Source organism: Elgaria multicarinata, chromosome 18, assembly GCF_023053635.1.
Source record: "Elgaria multicarinata webbii isolate HBS135686 ecotype San Diego chromosome 18, rElgMul1.1.pri, whole genome shotgun sequence".
Classification (NCBI taxonomy): domain Eukaryota; kingdom Metazoa; phylum Chordata; class Lepidosauria; order Squamata; family Anguidae; genus Elgaria; species Elgaria multicarinata.
Window position 1 is genome coordinate 18,314,854 of NC_086188.1, and position 23,051 is coordinate 18,337,904.

Genomic DNA, 23,051 nt, shown 5'->3' on the forward strand with positions numbered 1-23,051 from the left:
CAGGAACCGTGGGGGAGGGGTTTTGGAGCCTACCTAGTCTTACTGAATAAATAAATCAACCTTTTGTGGGTCTGAATAAGGGGCAAGATGTAGTCATTTGTAATGGAAAGGTGAGGAAGCCGCATTGCTCCAGACGCTGCTGGACGTCAAGGCCAGGAATTCCTGACCAGTGGCCGTACTGGCTAGGACTGAGGAGAGTTGTTGTTTAATAATTATCATAATTAATTATTGTAATTAATAAATTGTTATTAATAAAAAAACTATTATTAATAATACTTGTATAGTGTTTAATATAACAAAGTCTCCAAGTGATTTACATGCCCAAATATTAAAAACCACCGTCAAAATGCTCAATCAATATACGGGTACAAAAGATACCAATAATGAACAATCGAAACCGTTAGGATAAGAATAGGAAATAATCAAATGGTACAAGAAAAGTGGCGACAATTACAAGCTGGGAGCGTGGATAAACAGGTAAGGTGTTTAAAACTCGGCACATTTTCCATCTGACAAAGCCTACGGGAGGGGGTGATGCAGCCGGAGGTGATTCGAGCTGGTTTAGCCAGTGACCCACCCACCCCTCTCTTCCAGGCTCAGATCAAATGCCTTGGTAGTATCGGTGAGTGGTTAGACCACGTGGAGAAAGAAAATCCTTTCTATGGGGCTTTTGGAGAAGAAAAAAAATATGTTTAGTGTATAGGTGCAGGGCCGGCGCTGCCATAGAGGCCAATTAGGCGGCCGCCTAGAGTGCCAAGGTAAGGGGGCACCGAATGGCGCGCCCAGAAGTCACCCTCCCACTCCCAGAGCTGCTCTGGCCGAGTGAGAGCAGCTTCTGGGCACACCGTTCCAAAGTCTTCCACACACACCCAGCGTCCCTGGCTTGGCTTCAGCTGGGTGCCCGCCCAGCAGCCAAAGCCAAGCCGCGACGCTGGGGGGAGGACAAATGTACGGCTCCACATTCTGACTTCCGGTACGCACCGAAAGTCAGAACATGGAGCCGTCTGACTGCCCTCCCCCAGCTTCCTGGCTTGGCTTCAGCTGGGCGCTCTCAGCCAAAGCCAAGCCGGGACGCGGGTGGGGGGGGGCAGCGAACGGACGGCTCTACGTTCTGACTTCCAGTGCGCGCCGGACGTCAGAACGTGGAGCCGTCTGACTGCCCTCCCCAGCTTCCTGGCTTGGCTTTGGTTGGGACCGCCCACCTGGTGGGGTGGGGGGCTGAAAGCAGCTCACCTTGCCTAGGGCTCAAAAAAGCCTGGCACCGGCCCTGTATAGGTGTAGAACTTGGCATTTATCCCTATTAAATTTCATTCTGTTGTTTTCAGCCCAGCGCTCCAGCCTATCAAGATCGCTTTGAAGTTTGCTTCTGTCTTCCAAGGTGTTCGCTATCCCACCCAATTTTGTGTCATCTGCAAATTTGATAAGCGTTCCCTGCACCTCCTCGTCCAGATCATTAATAAAAAATATTGAAGTGTATACATATGTTTAGCCCTACATGTGGGCAAAAATTATTACTTTTTTATTTGTTTGTTTCATTTCTATACCACTCCGTAGTCAAGGGTTTCTGGGCAGTTTACAATTCATAAAAGTACAAAATCCAACATAATAATAATAAAAAAAGTTTAAAATTTTTAATATAGAAAAATTAAAATAATGTAAAGAACAAAGAGCAATTTAAATTAATGTTTTTTGTTTTTCATTTCATGTCAGAAGAGAGCTTTGGTGTCCAGAGTAGGGACAGAGGAGAAATTGGTCCATCTTACCAAATTTCACGCTTTTGCCATTTCACACTTTTGAAGCACTCTGTGAATCGAAACTTAACTATCCTTCAAAATCCACATTTCTCCAGATTTTGCAATGGGCTACTCCAGTCAAAAGATACATATAAAAATGTGAATATTAGGGGAAATAATATTCAAAGGAGGGGATTAAACCAAATAATTGTAATGCATAAGTATTCTGTGAAAGTTTTTTTGTTTGATTTTTAATCCCAACGTTTGGGAGAAACCAAAGTTAAGACTGAAGAAATTATCAATGTTCAAGACAAACTGAACTTCAGACTGGAAAAATTAGAAACTGACATTGACATTTTTGTCCATCCCTAGGTCTGGTGGACTCAGGGACTATGAGTCTCCCTGTGTAGATAATCCCAGCTCAAGATTGTCAATCGTGACAGCACTCTGGCGGAGGCTGGAAACTGGGGAGTGCAACACCTCTGTGCCGAGCGCATTGGCTGAAGCACCGCGTGCCGGAAGCAGAATGATTGACGGCTTTGCTTCTTTTCCACTGGGCTCGAAAAGTTCAGTCCCGGGAGTGCCGAGTCCTCTTAATTAACCAATTGCACGCTCACCCCTCCGGTCTTAAGTGTCTTACACGTTATTGAAGACATTTTCAAAGCCCCCGGCCTTAAGCACTGCAAAACTTGGCACAGCTGTACATCAAGGCAGAAGTGGGTTAACGGAGCCACCTCTCTGCTGGGTTTGTGCCATAAATTACAGGGAGAGGCCGAGCCCTCTATTTGATGGAGAATTGCCTTCCAGCCCTCGCATTCCTAGGAATGAATGGGTCAGTTAATCCATAAATCAAGTCAACTATTTCCTCATCTCTCTCCCATTGGCTTCCTTCCCTTCGGAACTGTCAACGGATCATGTTGGCTGCCTTAGCAGAGGCGGAGGGTGCACTGAAGGAACTTCTCCGAGAGAACCCCAAGAAATGAAGGTCTTGAGCAGCGTCGGCAGTGGGAGAGAGGTCACAGGTGAAATGGGTTGCTGGGACATAATTCTAAGAACATCAGAAGAGCCCTGCTGGATCACACCGAGGGTCCGTCTAGTCCAGCACTCTGTTCACACAGTGGCCGACCAGCTGTTGGCCAGGGACCAACAAAGCAGGACGCGGTGCAACAGCACCCTCCCGCCCATGTTCCCCAGCAACTGGTGCATACAGGCTTACTTCCTCAGATACTGGAGGTTGCGCTTAGCCATCAGGGCTAGCAGCCATTGATAGCCTTCTCCAGGAATTTATCCAACCCCCTTTCAAAGCCATCCACATTGGGGGCCATCACCATATCTTGGGTTCGTGAATTCCATAATTTTAACTCTGCACTGCGTGAAGAAGTCCTTCCTTTCCTCTGTCCTGAATCTCCCACCAATCAGCTTCATTATATGTGACCCCATTGGGTTCTAGTATTTAGAGAGGTGGAGAAAAATATCTCCTTATCCACATTCTCCACACCAGGCATCATTTTGTACACCTCTATCAGGTCTCCCCTTAGCCTCCTTCTGGGGCTTCTTGAGGAGGGAAACATCCTCAAACCTACATCGAGGCTTCTCCTTCTGGACCATGTACGTCTGTCTGCACATGTTCAGGAGCAACCTGTCCTTAGGACATTTCTATTTAAAAAGGAGATGGTTCCTGGCACAAGGGAAAGGCCTTCTGCTCATGTTCAGAGACACATTGCTCGATATGCCTTCATCTGGAGACTACACAAGATAATCCTCTCACTTGGTCAGTTTCTTTGGGAAACTGACCATGTCAAAAGCTGCCCCTTAACCGCCCTACCCTTTAGTGCAGATTTCCCCAAGATGGTGCTTGCCATCTGTGTTAGACTGCAACTCCCATCATCCCCAGAAGCATGGCCAATGGCTTCTGTTTCAGGGTGGTCAATGTTGACAGCTCCAAAGAGAACTCAGCTAAAAACTTTTCTTTTTCCTAAAGCTTTTAAAACTTGATTTTGTTCTGACTTTATACTGTTAGTTTTACCCTACCCAGTGCCTGTTTACCCTACCCTGTGCCTGTTTGCATCCTCTTCCACTCCTTATTATTTTATTATAATTTTATTAGAATTTAAGCCTATGCGGCAGAGTCTTGCTATTTACTGTTTTACTCTGTACAGCACCATGTACATTGATGGTGCTATATAAATAAATTAATAATAATAATAATAATAATAATAATAATAATAATAATAATAAATGTAGCATTTTTATATTAACCAATAGCTAAAGCTCTCTGGGCAGTTTACAAAAAGCCAATGGCCATGCTGGCTGAGCATCATGGGACTTGTAGTCCAACACATCTGGAAAGTACCAGGAATCTGGCTGGGGATGATGGGGGTTGCTTGCCAACACATCTGGGGGGTACTAGGTTGGGGAAGGCTAATTTAAAGAATCAGGGAGCAGGATCCAGACAGCTTTAGAAGCAGGAGCAGTTTTTAAATAACAGCGAACAGGAGGGTGGTGGGGTGGAAATTATTCAGAAAGAAAACATTTCTTGGCTCTGCCTGATGTGTGCATTTTCTGGCCATCAGCGCTGAACTGCGGTGCGTGCCAGGATGCCAGGACTCGGCTATTTCTGTCACTAGATCAGTGGCTTGCTCTTCGAAAGAGCCAGGCAGGGGTTTCAGTAATTAAATGTGCCATGTCGGATGTGAGCTTCTGGGCCACCAGGACCTTAAGGTTCAATCGCGCATCTCTGCAGTATATCAAGAACTTCTAAAGAAAGCTGCATTTTCCTTTCTCCTCTCTCTGACTTTCCTTAGTTCCTTCTGATCTGCACGCTGTGTGAATTAAAGTGACCATGCCAAAAAAAAAAAAAAAAGGTTGCCAAACTAAGCAATGCCTTGTTTCCACAAATTCTGGCATCTTGGGCAAAGTGCCTCTGAGCACGAGCAGAGGGCCTTTCCCTTGAGAAGGGAACCGGCTCCTCTTTAAAAAGAAATGTCCCAAGGATGGGCTGCTCCTGTACATGTGCAGACAGACAGACAGAGCCTAGAAGGAGAAGCCTCGATGCAGCTTTGAGGCCTTCCTGGCCCCACATGCCATGTTCCTGAGCACCACCCTGCTGCATGTGGCCATTGCCAGCTAGAGGTATTGTAGCCAACTGTAGGGTGACCATATGAAAAGGAGGACAGGGCTCCTGTCTCTTTAACAGTTGCACAGAAAAGGGAATTTCAGCAGGTGTCATTTGTATATATGGGGAACCTGGTGAAATTCCCTCTTCAACACAACCGTTAAAGCTGCAGGAGCTATACTAGCGTGACCAGATTTAAAAGAGCTTTAACGGTTGTGATGAAGAGGAAATTTCACCAGGTTCCCCATATATACAAATGACCCATGCTGAAATTCCCTTTTCAATGTTGTTGTTTATTCATTCAGTCGCTTCCGACTCTTCATGACTTCATGGACCAGCCCAAGCCAGAGCTTTCTGTCGGCCGTTGCCACCCCTAGCTCCCCCAAGGTCGAGTCCGTCACCTCCAGAATATCATCCATCCATCTTGCCCTTGGTCGGCCCCTCTTCCTTTTGCCTTCCACTTTCCCTAGCATCAGCCTCTTCTCCAGAGTATCCTGTTTTCTCATTCTGTGGCCAAAGTACTTCAGTTTTGCCTTTAATACCATTCCCTCAAGTGAGCAGTCTGGCTTTATTTCCTGGAGTATGGACTGGTTGGATCTTCTTGCAGTCCACGGCACTCTCAGAATTTCCCTCCAACACCACAGTTCAAAAGCATCTCTCTTCCTTCGCTCAGCCTTCCTTATGGTCCAGCTCTCGCAGCCATAGGTTATTACGGGGAATACCATGGCTTTAACTATGCGGACCTTTGTTGTCAGTGTGGTGTCTCTGCTCTTAACTATTTTATCAAGATTTGTCATTGCTCTCCTCCCAAGAAGTAAACGTCCCTGTCCTCCTTTTCATATGGTCACCCTAGTCATCTCTCAGATGGGAGGTTCTTTCCCCCCCCCCCCCCGGTTCTTTTTGTAGTAGTCGTGTTTAAAGAAAACACAACGTTAAGGATTGCATTTTTCAGTGCCGTTACACGGTGAACGCAGGTGATTCATTAGCAAGTGATCACTGACCACGCTGCACACTTGTATTCACTTTCTGTGCCTTATTCTGCCCATGTTAAAGAAAATGTTCCTGCACGTTTACTCTAGGGTGACCATATGAAAAGGAGGACTGGGCTCCTGTATCTTTAACAGTTGTATTGAAAAGGGAATTTCAGCTGGTGTCACTGGTATGCATGCAGCTCCTGGTGAAATTCCTTCTTCATCACAACAGTTGAAGCTGCAGGAGCTATACTACAGTGATACAAAGGAGGGCAGGGCTCCTGCAGCTTTAACTGTTGTGTGTTGGGGATATGTGAGTCCCCCACATGATCTAATTAGGTTCTTTTATCTCCCTCGGGACCAGAGAACCTAGGAAGATTTCTAGTTTGACAGAGCAGTGTTCTTAAATTTCTGGTTTGACGGAGCAGTGCTAAAATTCTCTCTGCTACTGAACTCTTAAAGGTACAGGGGGGCCTTTGCAGCTGGAGAATGGGAGAGTTTCTCATTGATCAAGTTTGATTAGTTTCATAACCTCTCCTGAACACTGTGGAACTCCCTGCCTATTGATTAATGTCAGACAGGCATCAAGATGGGTTGCTGGGGGAGGGGGTGTTCAGCATCTGCTAAAAGCAGGGGTTTTTTTACATTAACAAGCCTTCCCTGATTACCTAGCCATGGTTTTATTGACATTATCTGCTTTTAAATATCTTAATTCTGTATTTGCATTATTTCTCTTTCTTGTTAGATATAGGGCATCCTGTAAGCAAACAAGCAACCACTGGGTGCAGTTTCCAAATGCGCAGATAGCCAATCTGTGCTTTGGCACAGGCTCCTGTGAGCCAATGCAGAAACAGGGTGCTTTAAGGCTGATCATTTCCCCTTTGAACTAAGCCTGCCTGCCTTGCCCTGCTCAAGATCAAACCCTGATTGTCTAGGACAGGAGATTGGCTTAATAGGTTACAAACAGGCTCCTACAGGTATAAAAATACACACACACACACACCTCTTATTTTCTCTCCCCTCCCTCCCTGAAGAGTGGTCAGCAGAAGCAGCAGAAGCCATTTGGTAAGTAGAAAGGGCTGCGTCTGAATAGAGTTGAGCTCTAGGAAGAGTTAATGGTTTGCTAAGCTCCAGTGATTTCTTCTCCATGTACAGGTTTGCTAATTGGCTATTAACAACCTGCCCCCACAGCTCCTTTGACTTTGGGGTGGACTGCCAGAATTTTAGCAGGGTTGGAATTCTGTTTGAGTCATGGTGCCCTCCAGGTGTGTTGGCTGCAACTCCCATCATGCCTGGCCAGCATGGGCAGTGTAGTCCATCACTTCTGGAGGGCGCCAGGCTTGGAAGTCTCTGCTATCTTTTTGTTGCCTGTCTAGCAACAAATGGACGACTAGGGAGTTCAAAAAGAAAGACGCCTGATGGCTCAGAATCTCTCTCCAGGCGTTGGGGTGCTCTACCCATCAGAACTCAAGGTGGGGCAGAGAGAAATGGTTTGTGGGGCCCTGCTGGCTGGAGATGACAGGAGTTGTAGTCCAAGACTTCTGGAGGCCATCAGGTTGGTGTAGTGGATATAGTTTTGGGAGTAGGCCAGGGGGATGCTAGCTCTAAATCCCTGTTCAGCCATGGACGGGGTGCATTGGGTGGCACTGAGCTACTTGCTACCTTTCAGCCTAACCTACCTCGCAGGGTGGTTGTACTGATAAAATTGCTGGTGGAAAGAACCCTGCAGGCTTTCCTCTGTTTACTTTGAGGCCAGGGGCAGTGCTACCATAGAGGCCACTCAGGCAGCCGCCTAGAGCGCCAAGGTAAGGGGGGCGCCGAACGCTGCACCCGGAAGCCGCTCTCCCACAGCAGCTGTGAGAGGGCGGCTTCTGGGCGCACCGGTCCAAAGCCGCCTGCCCGTCCTGGCTTCGTGCCCACCCAGCCGAAGTGAAGCTCCACCCGCCCCTCCACCCCAGCGTCCTGGCTTTGCTTCGGCTGGGCGCCCACTCAGCCGAAGTGAAGCCAAGCCACGCCCCACCCCAGCATCCTGGCTTCGCTTCGGCCCAGCCGAAGTGAAGCCAGGATGCTGGGGCAGGCAGCTTTGGAATGGCGCACCCAGAAGTTGTTCTCCCAGAGCAGCTTCCGGCCGGGTGCACCATTCCGAAGGGCCCCCCCCCCCCAGCATCCTGGCTTCGCTTTGGCTGGGTGGGCGCGATGGCGCCCCGTGCCCAGGTACGCTGGGGTGGGGGTGGGTGGGTGAAAGCAGCTCACCTGCCTAGGGTGCAAAATAGTCTGGCACCGGCCCTGTTTGAGGCAGGGCCAGGCAAAGCTGGTAGTAGGCCCGGGCCAGATAGGAAATGTAGGCCCTATTTCAAACTGCTCATTAAGTATTTTTAATCAGTTCTAAATACATATGAACTAGAACAATTTATATAAAAATGGTAACGGCAAGCACTTTTATTCAAGATGTATAAAAGACATCACTTCTTCACATTCAGAAATGCCTTACGTGCTTTTCTTTGGGCAAATTCATCAACAACAACCACAGAAAAATCAAGCAACTTTGCCCAGGGGGACTCGGAGTAGGCCCCCTCAAAAGCATAGGCCCATGCCAACTGGCCCCATTGCTCCCACCCCTCTGCCCTGCCCTGCTTTGAGGAAGAACAGAATAAAGAAATAGGCAGTGAATGGGTACCAAGGAGGTGAGCTGTTGACTGCTGTAGTGCAATATTTTTCATGCTGCTCTATGAAAAGTAGAATGGCCCTTATGTAGGGTTCCTCTGTAGCCGCTCTTCAGATTCTGTTGAGCCGAGAGAACCCGATTCTTAAAATAGTGCTCATATCTGCCCTCCCTCCTCCAAGCTCTGAGGCTGATGTGTATAATGTATGTGTATAATCTCCTGTCTCATCCATTTTATCTTGCATCAACCCTGTGAGGTAGGTTAGGGTGAGAGGTAGTACCGAATCATTGAATAGTAACTGACCCACTATTCAATGCAGAGCTTTGTAGCAAAGTGAGGATTTGAACCCAGATCTTTCTGGTAGACAAAATACCAAACATGACTTTTGCCTATTGTATTGATAGGGCCAGCCGGGGGAAGGGGGGAAATCAGCAAATGCATTTCTTATTGGCTCTGCTCCTCACATTATGTATTTTTAATCTTATTTATTATTGCATTTATATCCCACCATTTTTCCTCCAAGGAACCCAAGGCGGCATACATAATCCCCCTCCTCCTCTCCACGTTATCCTCATAACAACAACCCTGCGAGGTGGGTTAGGCTGAGAGTCTGTGACTGGGCCAAAGTCACCCATGGCCGAGTGGGGACTAGAACCCGGTTCTCCTGACTCCCAGTCCGACACTCTAGCCACTACACCACACTGGCTCTCACTGCCCATTATATACAGACATAAGAAAATGTTATTTAGAGCCTCCTTTAAAGGAAGTGAAATACGGGGTTGTTAAAGGAGAAACTGAGATATTTATTATATTCAGCCAACCCATCCGTGATACAGAGGGTTGCATTATTTGCAGTAAAAGCTACGAGACGTAGAACAAAGTTTTGGGATCCTATTGGTGTAAAGTGTTATAAAGATTCGGAGATATGAATGCAATTTTATTGACAGGTTATTAAAGGTTTCTGGATGTTTGCCGTTCACCCACCTTAACATCATTGCAGTTAAAGATTGTTATGCATTTCATAGTTCATTGTTTTAACCTTGTATGTAACTTTCGATATTGTATAACAGGATTGTAAAACGTTTAAGTTTGTGTGTGTCGCAGTGATCTGTGGATTGAGCAATAGCTGTCTGGTTCTGCTGCTCTTGGAGTCCCCAAACTACCTCTCGCCTCCTCCAGGTAGTCTGAAATTGGCGACCTGAAGACCAGAGGCCTGTGGGAGAGTTCACACATGCATGGCTAGAACTTGGGTTACTCTCCATTTAACTAATGGGTTGCTGCAGGCATGAACGGAATTCCTTGAAAAGTGTAAGGAGGTGTGTTAGATCAATGTTTGCTCTGCCTGCCTCGTCTTCGTTTGTTGTGACTCATTTATTTATTTCCTTTCTATACCACCCAATAGCCGGAGCTCTCTGGGCGGTTCGCAAAAATGAAAACCGTAAAGTACAACTTAAGTATAAAACTTTAAGGAAAGGAACCTCTCGTGCAAGCACTGAGTCATTACTGACTCTTGGAGGGACGCCAGCTTTCGCTGATGTTTTCTTGGCAGGCCTTATAGCGGGGTGGTTTGCCGTTGCCTTCCCCGGCCGTGATTACCTTTCCCCCAGCTAGCTGGGTACTCATTTTACCGACCTCGGGAGGATGGAAGGCTGAGTCGACCCGAGCCGGCTGCCTGAAACCAGCTTCCGCTGGGATCGAACTCAGGCCGTGGGGAGAGTTTCGGCTGCAGAAACTGCTGCTTTACCGCTCTGCGCCACACGAGGCTGCGATATAAAAACACAACCAGAATAAAACTTGAGCAGCAATGCAGAGATTTAAAATACAGATTTAAAACAGCAAGTTAAAAGACTAGGATGGTAAAATGTTAAAAAAACAGGGGGAATAAAAAGGTCTTAAACAGGTGCCAGAAAGAGTATAACGTATCTCTTGGATTATTTCAGTACTTGAAGCAATTTGCTATCATCATCCAGGTTGTTTTTTTCTTGCAATTAGCTATTAGCAACCTTATCCAAGGTTGAGTGTACTTTGCCAAAAGAAAAAGAAAAAGGGGGGGATACAACCTCTATAGATTATGCAGAGTGTGCAATATGTGTACGAGTCAAGTGATGCGAAATGTATTTACTCCTCCTAGAAAGGAGAGGACACAGAAAATCTTTCCCGGAACCAAACTTCCTGAGATCTGCAGAGGCAGTGCCCAGAAATGACAAGGATATCTTTTTCAGCCATGGAGACTAGAAATTTGCTTTAATTCTTAACACTAGATTCTGAGCTCTGTAGTAGCAAAGGGGAGGGCAGAAAACTGATTTCGAGAGGTTTTGGACCTCAACACCCAGCATTCCTGACCCTTGGCCATGCTGGCAGGGGCTTATGGGAGTGGCCCCAAACATCTGGATCTCTATCTTCCGTCCAACCCTTCTGTAGTGCCAATATCACATTTTGGAATCTCTGTTCCTTTGGCATTGCCTCAATCCCTGGTGCTCTTTCAAGTTTTGAGATGACATTTGTGGAAGAAAGTAGGGCTGTGCTCCACTCCAATTCGGATTGCAAATCCAGAGCGGAGCGACCCGATCTGCCTCCGCCAAAAGCGGATCCGAATTGGGTTGTGGGAGCTGTGGATCGAGGCGAAGCAGTTCGCCTCCATCCGGAGCTCCAAACACAGGTAAGTGGGGGGAGGGGGGCTCACCTGGCACCGTCGGCACCACCACAGTCTGTGCGGCAACGGCGGTAGAGCCAGGTAAGGGGGGAGGGGGCTTACCTGTGTCCATCGCGGTCATCGCAGGCTTCAACTGAGGCCTGGGCCTCAGTTGAAGCTGGCGCTGGACTGTAACGGAGGCAGGTAAGTGGGGGGAGGGGCTTACCTGGCGGCAACAGTGCAGTCCGTGTGGCGATGGCAGCAGAGCCAGGTAAGGGGGCAGGGGGCTTATTCAGACCCCATTTTGTCCCCCCTTCCCCACTTACCTGCCTCCGCCGTCCACCACGGATGCAAGTAAGTAGGGAAGGGGGGCAAAATCTCGATCCGCCCCTCCGGATCTCACTCCACGGAGTGGAGCGGGTGAGGGTCGGATCAACCCGAAGCAGTTCAGGCCTGATCCGAAAGTTCTGGATCGGGCCACGAAGCGGTTCGGGGGGGGCTCGTGCACAGCCCTAGAAGAAAGAAATCTATTGCTTCAAATAGTTAACCTAAACTTTTGAGACAACAAGCATATGCCCTTCTCTGTGATAGCATCTGGCCAAAGTTGAGGAGCACACAGTTCATGGCCATCCCACGGGAGGGAAAGAATGGCCCAAGACTCGGAGAAAATGTTGCAAGGAGATGTAAAGTTGTGGTTGGCTCTAATCATCTAGAGATGGCCGCTCCTTTCGCTGATGACGGAGGCCTCATTCTCATCAGGAGGCCATGGGGAAGAAAGGAGCTTGGTTTTCATTTCAATGCAGATTTACAGGATCTTGCACTTTCGAACCAAATGTGAAGCAAAACTCAATTATCCTTTTGTAAGCCACACTTCTTGGGATTTTACAATCATCTTCTCCAGTAAAAACAAATGCATGTAAAAATGTGTATATTCGGGGAAGATACTTACAAAAATGCATGTGTTCGTGAACAGCTTTAAAAATGCATTATGTTAGGAAAACTGCTTTCCAAGAACAAATGCACGTATTACACAAAGCTGTGTACCAGAAGCCATGCTCCCAGACTGTGGAATGGCCTGCCGGAGGACACTCGTTAACTTGACAGTCTATCAGCATTTAAGAAAGTTCCCAATTATTATTATTATTATTTATTTATATAGCACCATCAATGTACATTCCCAAGACTGATCTGTTCCAGCAGGCCTATCCAGGGGAATTTTAGGATGTTTTTAGAATGTTTTTAGGACATTTTAACAAGGTATATTATGTTCTTAATTCAGTTTTATGTATTTTATATTTACTATTGTTCCCCACTTCGATCAAAATGGAGAGGCGGGTAAGAAATAAATTATTATTATTATTTAGGAATGTGTGCAAGGAAGCTTATACATTTTCATGTAAATGGGTTTTTTCCTCAAAGTGTGGTATGAACCAAACCTAAGCTTGGAAAAATGAGAGTCTGAAACTGACAAATTTCCCCATTCGTACCTGATGCTCCACAATTCAAGAAGGACGCAGACAAGCTGGAGCGTGTTCAGAGGAGGGCACCCAGGATGATCAGGGGTCTGGAAACAAAGCCCTATGAAGAGAGACTGAAAGAACTGGGCATGTTTAGCCTGGAGAAGAGAAGATTGAGGGGAGACATGAGAGCACTCTTCAAAGACTTCAAAGGTTGTCACACAGAGGAGGGCCAGGATCTCTTCTCGGTCCTCACAGAGTGCAGGACACGGAATAACGGGCTCAAGTTAAAGGAAGCCAGTTTCCGGCTGGCCATCAGGAAAAACTTCCTGACTGTTAGAGCAGTGCGACAATGGAACCAGTTACCTAGGGAGGTTGTGGGCTCTCCCACACTAGAGGCCTTCAAGAGGCAGCCGGACAACCATCTGTCAGGGATGCTTTAGGGTGGATTCCTGCATTGAGCAGGGGGCTGGACTTGATGGCCTTATAGGCCCCTTCCAACTCTGCTTTTCTATGATTCTAGTGGCTCCGATGTCAGTAGGGCGGTGCATCCGCTCCAGGTTTTAGCCAGGACTTTGAAGGAGCTCTCCAAGGTGCTTCAAGTCTTGGACAGCTCCTTTAGAGTCCTGACTGAAACCTGGAGCAGATTCACCCACCCCACTGACATCAGAGCCACCAGCCTTCACTGGACTAGCTTCTCCAGAGTTACTAACCAAACCTGTGAACCAGAGGTCTTTCCCTTGCCATGATGCCAGGTGTTGGCTACTATTTCAGCTTCCCCCTGGGTCCAAGGAGGCAGATGCAGGGGAATTCAACAGACTCTCGGACCAGGTCAGGCACCCGCAACATCCCTACTTTGAAGCCATTGAACACCAATTTTCCAGGGGGAAACACAGGGAGAAAACTGAAATATATGCAATCATTTCTAATCCAGGGATGCTGAACCATTTTTGGCCCGGGGAGGGAGTGCAGAATTCCATTTTTCATCACTTGGGCCCCACCTGGTGCCATCACTGTCACCTTTTCAGAGCCAGGTGAAGACCGTCCTCTACTCCCAGGCATTTAGTGGCATACGATTGGGGCATTTATGCCAGCCGTCTCAACAGGTCTCGTGTTCTATTGGAACTGCTGTCTAACTTGTATATTTATGTTCTATATATTTATATTTTCTGCTGAACTTTATTATCTGATGAATTGTTGTAAACCACCCAGAGAACTTCAGATATTGGACAGTATAGAAATTATGACGATGATGATAATCCAAAAGACTAATAATAATATTTAATAATAATAATAATAATAATAATAATAATAATAATAATAATAATACTCCAAAAGACAATATTCCATGGGATATTTTCAGTGTTTTCCCCAGTCCTATAGTCTAAATGCTGTATGGCCAAGTACAAAAACAATAAATAGACATCTCTAGCTTGTGGCAAAGGTGTCCTGGTGCATCTCAATGGCCTTCTCACCCATATCAGGCCAGGGTGCAGCTGTCTGGTGTGATGTCAGCCACCCAGTGCTCTCCTTTGACCTGATTACCTAACACCTTCTGTCTGCTCAAGATCTCGTGTGCAGCCTGACGCAACCCGGGCTGGCTGGCTGGCTGGCAGGCACTCTGTCCCGGCGGCCACCCCTCCCTTTCCTGTTCAAAGGGCGGGCGAGGGCTTGGCTTCTATAAACAGTGAGCCACTGGGACAAACGGCAGAATAACTGGGACAGCTCAGCCGCCGTGAAGGTAACATCCTGACACCCAAGGGTAACTTTCTTCTAGGACTGTGGGGGCTTGTACCAGCGGGGAGTTCGGGAGCAGTTAATTTGGGGGGGGGGGGCTGGAATGGAGCCATGGCTAAAGGGGAATTTTCCCCTTAACCTGTGGAACTTGGTTGGAACTATGTGGTGTGGAGCTAAGTTTTTCCTTCTAGGCCTCGTAAGTTGGTTTTAGGGTGCAGGTGAAGCCCAGGTTAGGTTACATGCTGTGTTCCGGGTGATCTAATGCTCCAAACAGCTGGGTTGGCCGTGATTTGATTACCATTGATGCGTTTCTGCCAGGGCTCTGAGCTCTTTGGACTTTTCCTGTCTCGAAACAAAAAATATTATTTCGCTAAACCTTGATACTACGTTTGAGAGGAATTGCTTATTGAAAAGTTTTCTCTGTATGACTTTCGTCTGCTTAACCCCTGTTGCAGTGTATTATTTATAGGACTGGCTTTTGCATCTCAGTGGTTTTAGGGTCCTCCTTGAAGCTGAGGGGGGGGAGGGTAAACATATTGAAACCGTCCTTCCCCAACTGGGGGCTCTGCAGATGGGTTGGACTGCAACTCTCATCAGCTCTGGCTAGAAAGATGGGAGTATAGTCCATCATTCTGGCCAGAGTCCAACAACACATCTGGAGAGCACCCAACTCCCATCGACTCTGGCCAGAATGATGGGTGTTGTAGTCCATTCCAGCCACAGGTGATGAGAGTTAAAGTCTGATGCCTCTCAAATGCACCAGGTTGGAGGGAGACCATATTACCCAAGGCTGGCATCTTTCAGACCTAGTGCTGCCCTGTGTCTTGGTGTTGAGAAATAATGTTCAGGTCAGAGAGCTGGAAGCATGATGTGGACCATGTGAAGTTTGAACTGTGGGGCTATTAAGGAGCAATACGTGGCCGATGTCTTCATTTCTCTAGCACGATCTGTATCAGAGGGATGGGGCCCCTTCCCTCCCAAAGGCTGAATTCAATTTTGGGGAATTTTCCAGGGGTGGTTCGGTTCTAAAATACAAAAAAAGATACCAATTCATGTAAGGGGGGAATCAAGAATGTACATCCTACCTTGGAAGGTAGGACAGTATGATGCAGACTTTGCACAGGGGGAAGCTGAAATAGTAGCCAACACCTGGCATCATGGCAAGGGAAAGACCTCTGGTTCACAGGTTTGGTTAGTAACTCTGGAGAAGCTAGTCCAGTGAAGGCTGGTGGCTCTGATGTCAGTGGGGTGGGTGAATCTGCTCCAGGTTTCAGTCAGGACTCTAAAGGAGCTGTCCAAGACTTGAAGCACCTTGGAGAGCTCCTTCAAAGTCCTGGCTAAAACCTGGAGCGGATGCACCGCCCTACTGACATCGGAGCCACTAGATTCATAGAATCATAGAAAAGCAGAGTTGGAAGGGGCCTATAAGGCCATCGAGTCCAACCCCCTGCTCAATGCAGGAATCCACCCTAAAGCATCCCAGACAGATGGTTGTCCAGCTGCCTCTTGAAGGCCTCTAGTGTGGGAGAGCCCACAACCTCCCTAGGTAACTGATTCCATTGTTGTACTGCTCTAACAGTCAGGACGTTTTTCCTGATGTCCAGCTGGAATCTGGCTTCCTTTAACTTGAGCCCGTTATTCCGTGTCCTGCACTCTGGGAGGATCGAGAAGAGATCCTGGCCCTCCTCTGTGTGACAACCTTTTAAGTATTTGAAGAGTGCTATCATGTCTCCCCTCGACCTTCTCTTCTCCAGGCTAAACATGCCCAGTTCTTTCAGTCTCTCTTCACAGGGCTTTGTTTCCAGACCCCTGATCATCTTGGTTGCATCCTGCTAGTCTAGACTTCCTTTAAGGATACTGACACCAGTCCTCAAAGCTGTTGTCTGTACCCTTGTGTCATCGAGATGCCCTCCTCCGAAACGGAGTCCACCAAAGAGATTGCTCTTTCGTAAGCACGTTTTCTCTCTCCTTATAGACGACGGAACTCCACTTGCAAGGATGGATTATGCAAAGAAATCACTGTGCCTGCTCTCCCCGCGGTCTCTCTCTAAGTAAGTACCTCCAGGGAGAGATCTCTGTCCAGGTTTCACTCAGGTTTATCTTTTCCCAATCTTGATGTCCGTCCCGTCCTGTTTCTCCATCACTTTGAGGTGTTTGTTTTTAAAGATCAACACACATTCGTACAATTTTTGTCTGGTTTTTCTCCTCTCTGCATTTCTGTCTACGGTTCTGCTTAGCATTCATCTTTGCATGTAATTTCCCCTACTAAAACACCATAATGACACTATTTTCTCTAATATATGCATTTCTAATTGGGGAGGAGGGCGTTGCAAAACTGAGAAGGGCAAATGCCGAAAGAGAAACTGCATTTTTGCTTGTGATTTGGTTCAGGAAGGGCATATTAAAATGCAAACCAAACACATTTCTTCCTGGTCCCTACTACTAGGAGAGTTCTCTGTTCAAGCATCATTGGCATCATCTTTCCATGCTGAGTGGTTACTGAAAACCAGAATTGGGGACAAGAGATTTGTGTAGTGTATCATTTATACTTTTAAAGGATTCCCCCCACCCCTCTCTTGTCAAATGAAAAGGCACCCAGATCAGCTTAGGTCAGTTCAATAAGGACAAGACAGTCTCTGCCCATAGGTTCATGGTCTAAAAGGCATGACAGAAAAGGAAAAAGCGATGAGGAGGGAAGAGGAAAACTGAATCTGGCTCACGGGAAGGAAGCTAGATTCTGGATCAAAATACCTGATGACATGCCAGAAAGGATTCATAGAATAGTTGAGCTGGAAGGGGCTATAAAGCCATTGAGTCCAAAATCCGGCTCAATGCAGGAATCCACCTTAAAGCATCCCTATCCGATGGCTCTCCAGCTGCCTCTTGAAGGTCTCCAGCAGGCAAATCAAACATTCCAAATATAAAATAATAATAATCCAATGATCTAAAAGAGCCTCCCTCAACCTGGTACTCTCCAGATGTGACAGTCTCCAGAGGTGCCCCTCTGGGGGTTTCCCATAAAGCCATGCTTCACCCCAGCTGGAATCTGGCTTCCTGTCACTTGAGCCCATTAGTCCATGTCATGCACACTGGGAGGATCGAGAAGCCCTATGAAGAGAGACTGAAAGAACTAGGCATGATTAGCCTGGAGAAGAGAAGATTGAGGGGAGACATGAGAGCACTCTTCAGATAGTGGGTCATCATGGGTCATCCCATGAAGCTGATTGGTGGGAGATTCAGGACAGATCAAAGGCAGGACTTCTTCACACAGTGCCGAGTTAAACTATGGAATTCACTACCACAAGATGTAGTGACGGCCACCAAGTTGGATCGCTTTAAAATTTGAATGGGTTGGATAAATTCCTGCAGGAGAAGGCTATCAGTGGCTGCTAGTTCTGATGGCTATGTGCGCCCTCCAGTTTCCAAGGCAGTAAGCTTGTGTGCACCAGTTGCTGGGGAACATGAGCTGGAGGGTACTACTGCACCCATGTCCTGCTTGTGGGTCCCTGGGCGACAGCTGCTTGGCCATGGTGTGAACAGAGTGCTGGACTAGATAGACCCTTGGTCTGATGCAGCAGGGCGCTTCTGATGTTCTTTTGTTCTCCTTGGCTTTTATGGCATTTGCTCCCGACAAATATTTTGAAATTGTATATTAACTGGTTTTATTTAACATCTATTCTATTATGGTTTTATTGTGTTTTGAATCATATTCGTGTGCTTGTAAACTGCCTTAGGAGGCCCCGTGGCAACTGAAAGGCAGTTAAGAAGTGGATTGAAGAAGTACGTAAATAAAAATGGAAGTCTTCCTTCTCTGCGGCTCCAGGCCATAGCATTAAGCTGGCTGGTTCAGGCCGGTCAATTACTGATGAATGTCGCCTCTTTAAATTGCCCCCTTGTCTGTTTCTCTTCCTGAAAGAGTAGCTGGATGGGGTGGGGGCAGGGGATGGAGGCTTTATTTCCTTGCTTTTTTTCTTGATGGCAAAGTAGCGCCTTAAGTTCTATTTTACCCTTCAAAAAGGATTATCCCGCCCACCCACTCTAGAAGAGAAACAGCCATTGGAGCAATTCAGAGAGGCTATTTGTCACTCCAGATCTCAGCAGTCATATATAATGGGGTGACCTTGCAAAGGGGGAGTCTTTCAATTTTCAAAACACAGAAGCTCCGGAGATTTAATAACACCAGGCCTGTCCGCTCTGGCTATTGCAAATGCATCTTTCACCACAAATGAGGTCTGGAAATATATGGGGAAGGGGACAGTTTACTCCCAGCTTTTACCTCCCTGCTTTTATCTCCCCAAATGTCCTTGGTGGTCATCTTCTGTCCACCGTTGTCCAAATTTCTCCTGCTCCCTGAAACAACTTTGCGCTTTCAACCCCGTTTTCTTGGAACCGTCTACCAGTGGAGGGCTGGTGGCTCCGATGTCAATGGGTCAGCAAATCTGCTCCAGGTTTCAGTTAGAACCAGCCAGGACACTGGCTTTTCACCTTGGAGAGCGCCTTTTGAGGTTTGACTGTTTGCTGCAGAGACAACAGGCGACGAGAACATGAAGAAGGCTTTAACGGCTCCATTTTAATTCTTTGCTTTTTTCATGTTATTCTGTCTAATCAGCTCCTGAGGAAGGATCGCCGGATCCGAAACGCCGAGCTCCTTTTTCAAGCAGTTTTTTTTACAAAAAATATTTTTAAACAGTACAGGCATTCGTGTAAAGAGATTAAAAACTTTCCCACTCTTCAACGCTAGAGTCCACCTCTCTTTCTATTGGTTCCTTCAAATAAGAACATAAGAACATAAGAACACAAGAAGGGCCCTGATGCTAAATTAGACCAAGTGTCCATCTAGTCCAGCACTCTGTTCACACAGTGGCCCACCAGCCATTGGCCAGGGACCAAAAAGGCAGGACACGGTGCCACAGCACCCTCCCGCCTATGTTCCCCAGCAACTGGTGCACACAGGCTTATTGCCTCGAATACTGGAGATAGCACACAACTATCAGGGCTAGTAGCCATTGAGAGCCTTTGCCTCCAGGAACTTATCCGACCCCCTTTTAAAGCCATCCAGATTGGTGGCCATCACCACATCCTGTGGTAGTGAGTTCCATAACTTAAGTATGCACTGTGTGAAGAAGTCCTTCCTTTTATTTGTCCTGGATCTCCCACCAATCAGTTTCATGGGATGACCCTGGGTTCTAGTATTTAGAGAGAGAGAGAGAGAGAGAGGTCTCCCTGTCCACATGTGGACAGGTCTCCCTGTCCACATTCTCCATACCAGGCATAATGTTGTACCCCTCTGTCATGTCTCCCCTTAGCCTCCTCCTTTTCAAGCTAAACAATCCCAGTTGATGTAACCTTTCCTCCTAGGGGAGATGCTCCAGCCCCTGGCTGCCATATTTTGAACTAATTGAAGTTTCTGGACTAGGTACAAAGGTAGCCCTATGTAGAGTGCATTGCAGAAGTCGAGCCTTGAAGTTACCAGCGCACTACCGTCTTTAGGTCCCTTATTTCGGTTTTATCCCTGTTCAATGGTTAGCATCACCAAAGGATCCTGGGAAATGCAGCTTGGGGAGGTTGCTGAAAATTATTAGGTCCTAAACCCCTATTCCCAGGGCTTTTGATGGGGAGGGAATGGCTGTCGAAGAAATGACTAACGAGCCAGTGTGGTGTAGTGGTTAGTGTTGGATCAGGATTTGGGAGACCCAGCTTCTAATCCCCACTCGGCCGTGGAACCACTGGGTGACTTTGGGCCAGTCACTGACTCTCAGCCTAGCCTACCTCGCAGGGTTGTTAGGTGGACAAAATGGGGAGAAGGAGAAAGAAGATTGTGTAGGGCGCCATGGGTTCCTTGCAGGTGGAAAAAGGGATATAAATGTCATAAATGAATAAAGAAAACCTTAAGCCACAGGAACAGTCATCATGGAATAAATATGGAGCTACCAATTACATCTTTTGTGCGGAGATGCCCTTGGGACAGGCTATGGGGGAAGCGTCCCGTCACTCTCCACCTCTTCCTCACCTGATGATTTTTCCCTTTGGTCCTCCCAGGTGTGTCTCCGCCAGCGCCTCTATGACGCAGCACCTGCTGGCCAGTCCCGCTCCCCGCGCCCGGCCTTACCGGGTGAGCAACTGCGATCGCACCCTGCGCAAGGGGATCATGGCCGACAGCCTGAGCGATCTGCATGAGAAGGTGAGCAATTTTGCCCACGGCCCTGTCCCCCTCAAAAGAAGTCGGAGGGGTGGGGCGACGGCAGGTGGAATCCCAACGCCGCGTGTTTCTACAGGTACGCAGTGCCCTGGTCATAGCAGGCAACTTATCTGTTGTCCTGGATGAAGACGGGACCAGCGTGGAGACGGAGGACTTCTTCCAGACGCTCAAGGAGGGGACGGTGCTGCTGGTGTTGACCAAGGGACAGACGTGGCGCCCAGCCAAGGTGAGCCATGGGGCATCAGCCAAGAACAAGTTGCTGGGGAACATGGGTGGGAGGGTGCTGTTGCACCATGTCCTGACTTGTTCATTCCTGGCCGATGGCTGGTTGGCCACTGTGTGAACAGAGTGCTGGGCTAGATGGACCCTTGGTCTGATCCAGCAGGGCACTTCTGATGTTCTTATGTTGTTAAATAAGAGCTCAACAGGATGCCTCTAGGGGTGGAAGGGATGGATCGGTGTCTCACTCATTGCGTGCGGATTCGCTTCTGAAGCGACCTGGCAAAGGGCTACTGATGGCCAACGTTGGCCATAGTAACAATGGCTAGGATCCAGAGCTGGGGGTGGTGGTGTTTACATGCAGGGAAAGCCCCAAAGTGGCTGTGGATCTGTGCCACGTCGGTTAGATGACGCAGATGCAGCTTCACAGCCACTGCGGGGCTTCCCTGCAATGCTGTGTTTTTAAAAAGTAGGGGTTTACCCCAACTTTTCCAAAAGGAGCGACGTCAACATGATGCTTCTGCTGTGTAACATCACTCCGCGGCCAATTGGGGCCAACCCGGGGGCGGAGCCTGGTGGAAGGCGACCAGCAATTGGTCCCCCTCGACCAGGAAGAGGGCAGGGACGGCTCTGGGACCCGGATGGCCTCCCCAAATCCTCATGCTCTCTCCTCGGTGTCGGGATTACCCAAGGATTCCTTGGGATAGGGAAACCGCGGGGTTGAGGAGGGAGGAGGCACCAACCTGATGGCCATGAAGACAGCCCTCTGGTTGATTTCAATGGGACATAAGAGTCACAATGGAGTTGCACTGCTGGAAACAGATTCTCTTTAATGATGAGTTTAGGGTTTTATTTATTTATTGCATTTCCATACCACCCAATAGCCAAAGCTCTCTGACTCACAATTCCGGAGTCCCAGCTTTTCAGCCGTTGGACCAATGTGCACTTGCTAATCTTGAAGGCTAGAAACTTGACTTCTGTATAATGCAATGCCAATGCTTTAGATTGGAAAAGCCAAATCTTCCGCTGGGTGCCTCCACAAAGCCTGGCTCTATGGAGCCCCGGATCCATCTCCCAGAACCTCAAGTCTATTCCCCGGATCCCTGCGTGTCCATTGATGAAGGGGCTGGTTTTCAAGGGGGAGTGCAGCTGCAAAGGGGAGAGTCAATTCTCTCCACCCCACATGTTGGAATAGCCCCCCGAACCCCCTCCCCATAGCAATTAAGTGTGGGGATCTGCCATTGGTATCGATGGAAGCTTTTCTTCTATACTTAGTTGCATGAGGTGGGGGCACTTTTCACCCAGGAGGCAAAGAGAGAAGTGGGGAAGTGATAGGAAGAGACTACGAATGAACTGCAATTGAAGAATCACTGAGTTGTGTTTTATCTGGAGCAGGGTGCAAATTAATTCAAGCACACTTTTATGAAGAACATCAGAAGAGCCCTGCTGGATCACACCAAGGGTCCATCTAGACTAGCATTCTGTCTAGATGGACCCAAGGAGGACATGGTTGTAACAGCACCTTCCTGCCCATGTTCCCCAGCAACTGGTGTATACCAGTTGGAGGTAGCCCATAACCATCAGGGCTAGTAGCCATTGATAGCCTTCTCCTCCAGGAATTTATTCAACCCCCTTTTAAAGCCATCCAAATGGATGTCCATCACTACAACTTGTGGTAGCGAGTTCCACAGTTTAACTCTGTGCTGTGTGAAGTAGCCCTTCCTTTTTCTTTTTTTCTGGAATCTCCCACCAGTCAGCTTCATGGGATGGCCTTGGGTTCTAGTATTATGGGAGAGGGAGCAAAATGTCTCCCTACCCACGTTCTCCACACCGTGCATAGTTTTGAGGAGATCCGGCTGTGAAATTAATTTGGCTGGCTTTGCCCTGCGGTGAAATTTAAATAATTTAAAGAAATCCTTGTCATCCTAAATTTGCATATATAGATAATATATTTGTGTCCTTTTGCTCTGGCCCCTGGATGTTTTAAGTTGCCTAGCAACGCCCCTGGCTTCAGGACCTGGTTGACTTGACCGAGAGCTGGCTTTTGAGGGCCTCCTAAATGCGGTCTTCTTCATTTTGTTGGCAGGCGGCTGGTTACCAGCTCACGCTGTCCCACAAGCCCCAGCGCAGGATCGATGTGGCCTGCGTCACCTTTGACCTCTACAAGACCAATCCTCAAGACTTTATTGGCTGCCTGAATGTCAAGGCCACGCTCTACGGTACATACAGCATGTCCTATGATATGCAGTGCTATGGAGCCAAGAGGATAATGAAGTAAGTATCTGTCTTTCTTCCTGGCCTCAAGAGTTGGCATGTTTGGGCACT

At 47.7% G+C, this 23,051-nt stretch overlaps 1 protein-coding gene across 2 annotated transcripts in view; it reads left to right on the forward strand.

Moving 5' to 3' along the window:
- The first annotated feature begins 16,285 nt into the window (after positions 1-16,285).
- The window catches only part of LOC134410619 (lipid transferase CIDEC-like), a 103,717-nt gene continuing 96,951 nt past the window's right edge, over positions 16,286-23,051 (forward strand). For both annotated transcript variants that reach the window (XR_010026282.1, XM_063143983.1), the window contains exons 1-4: positions 16,286-16,359; positions 20,348-20,489; positions 20,584-20,733; positions 22,813-23,000. Coding sequence is in view for 1 of the 2 variants with exons in the window: in XM_063143983.1 (XP_063000053.1) it covers positions 16,307-16,359; positions 20,348-20,489; positions 20,584-20,733; positions 22,813-23,000 (533 nt within the window). In the remaining variant the exon portion in view is untranslated. The remainder of the gene's footprint in view (positions 16,360-20,347; positions 20,490-20,583; positions 20,734-22,812; positions 23,001-23,051) is intronic.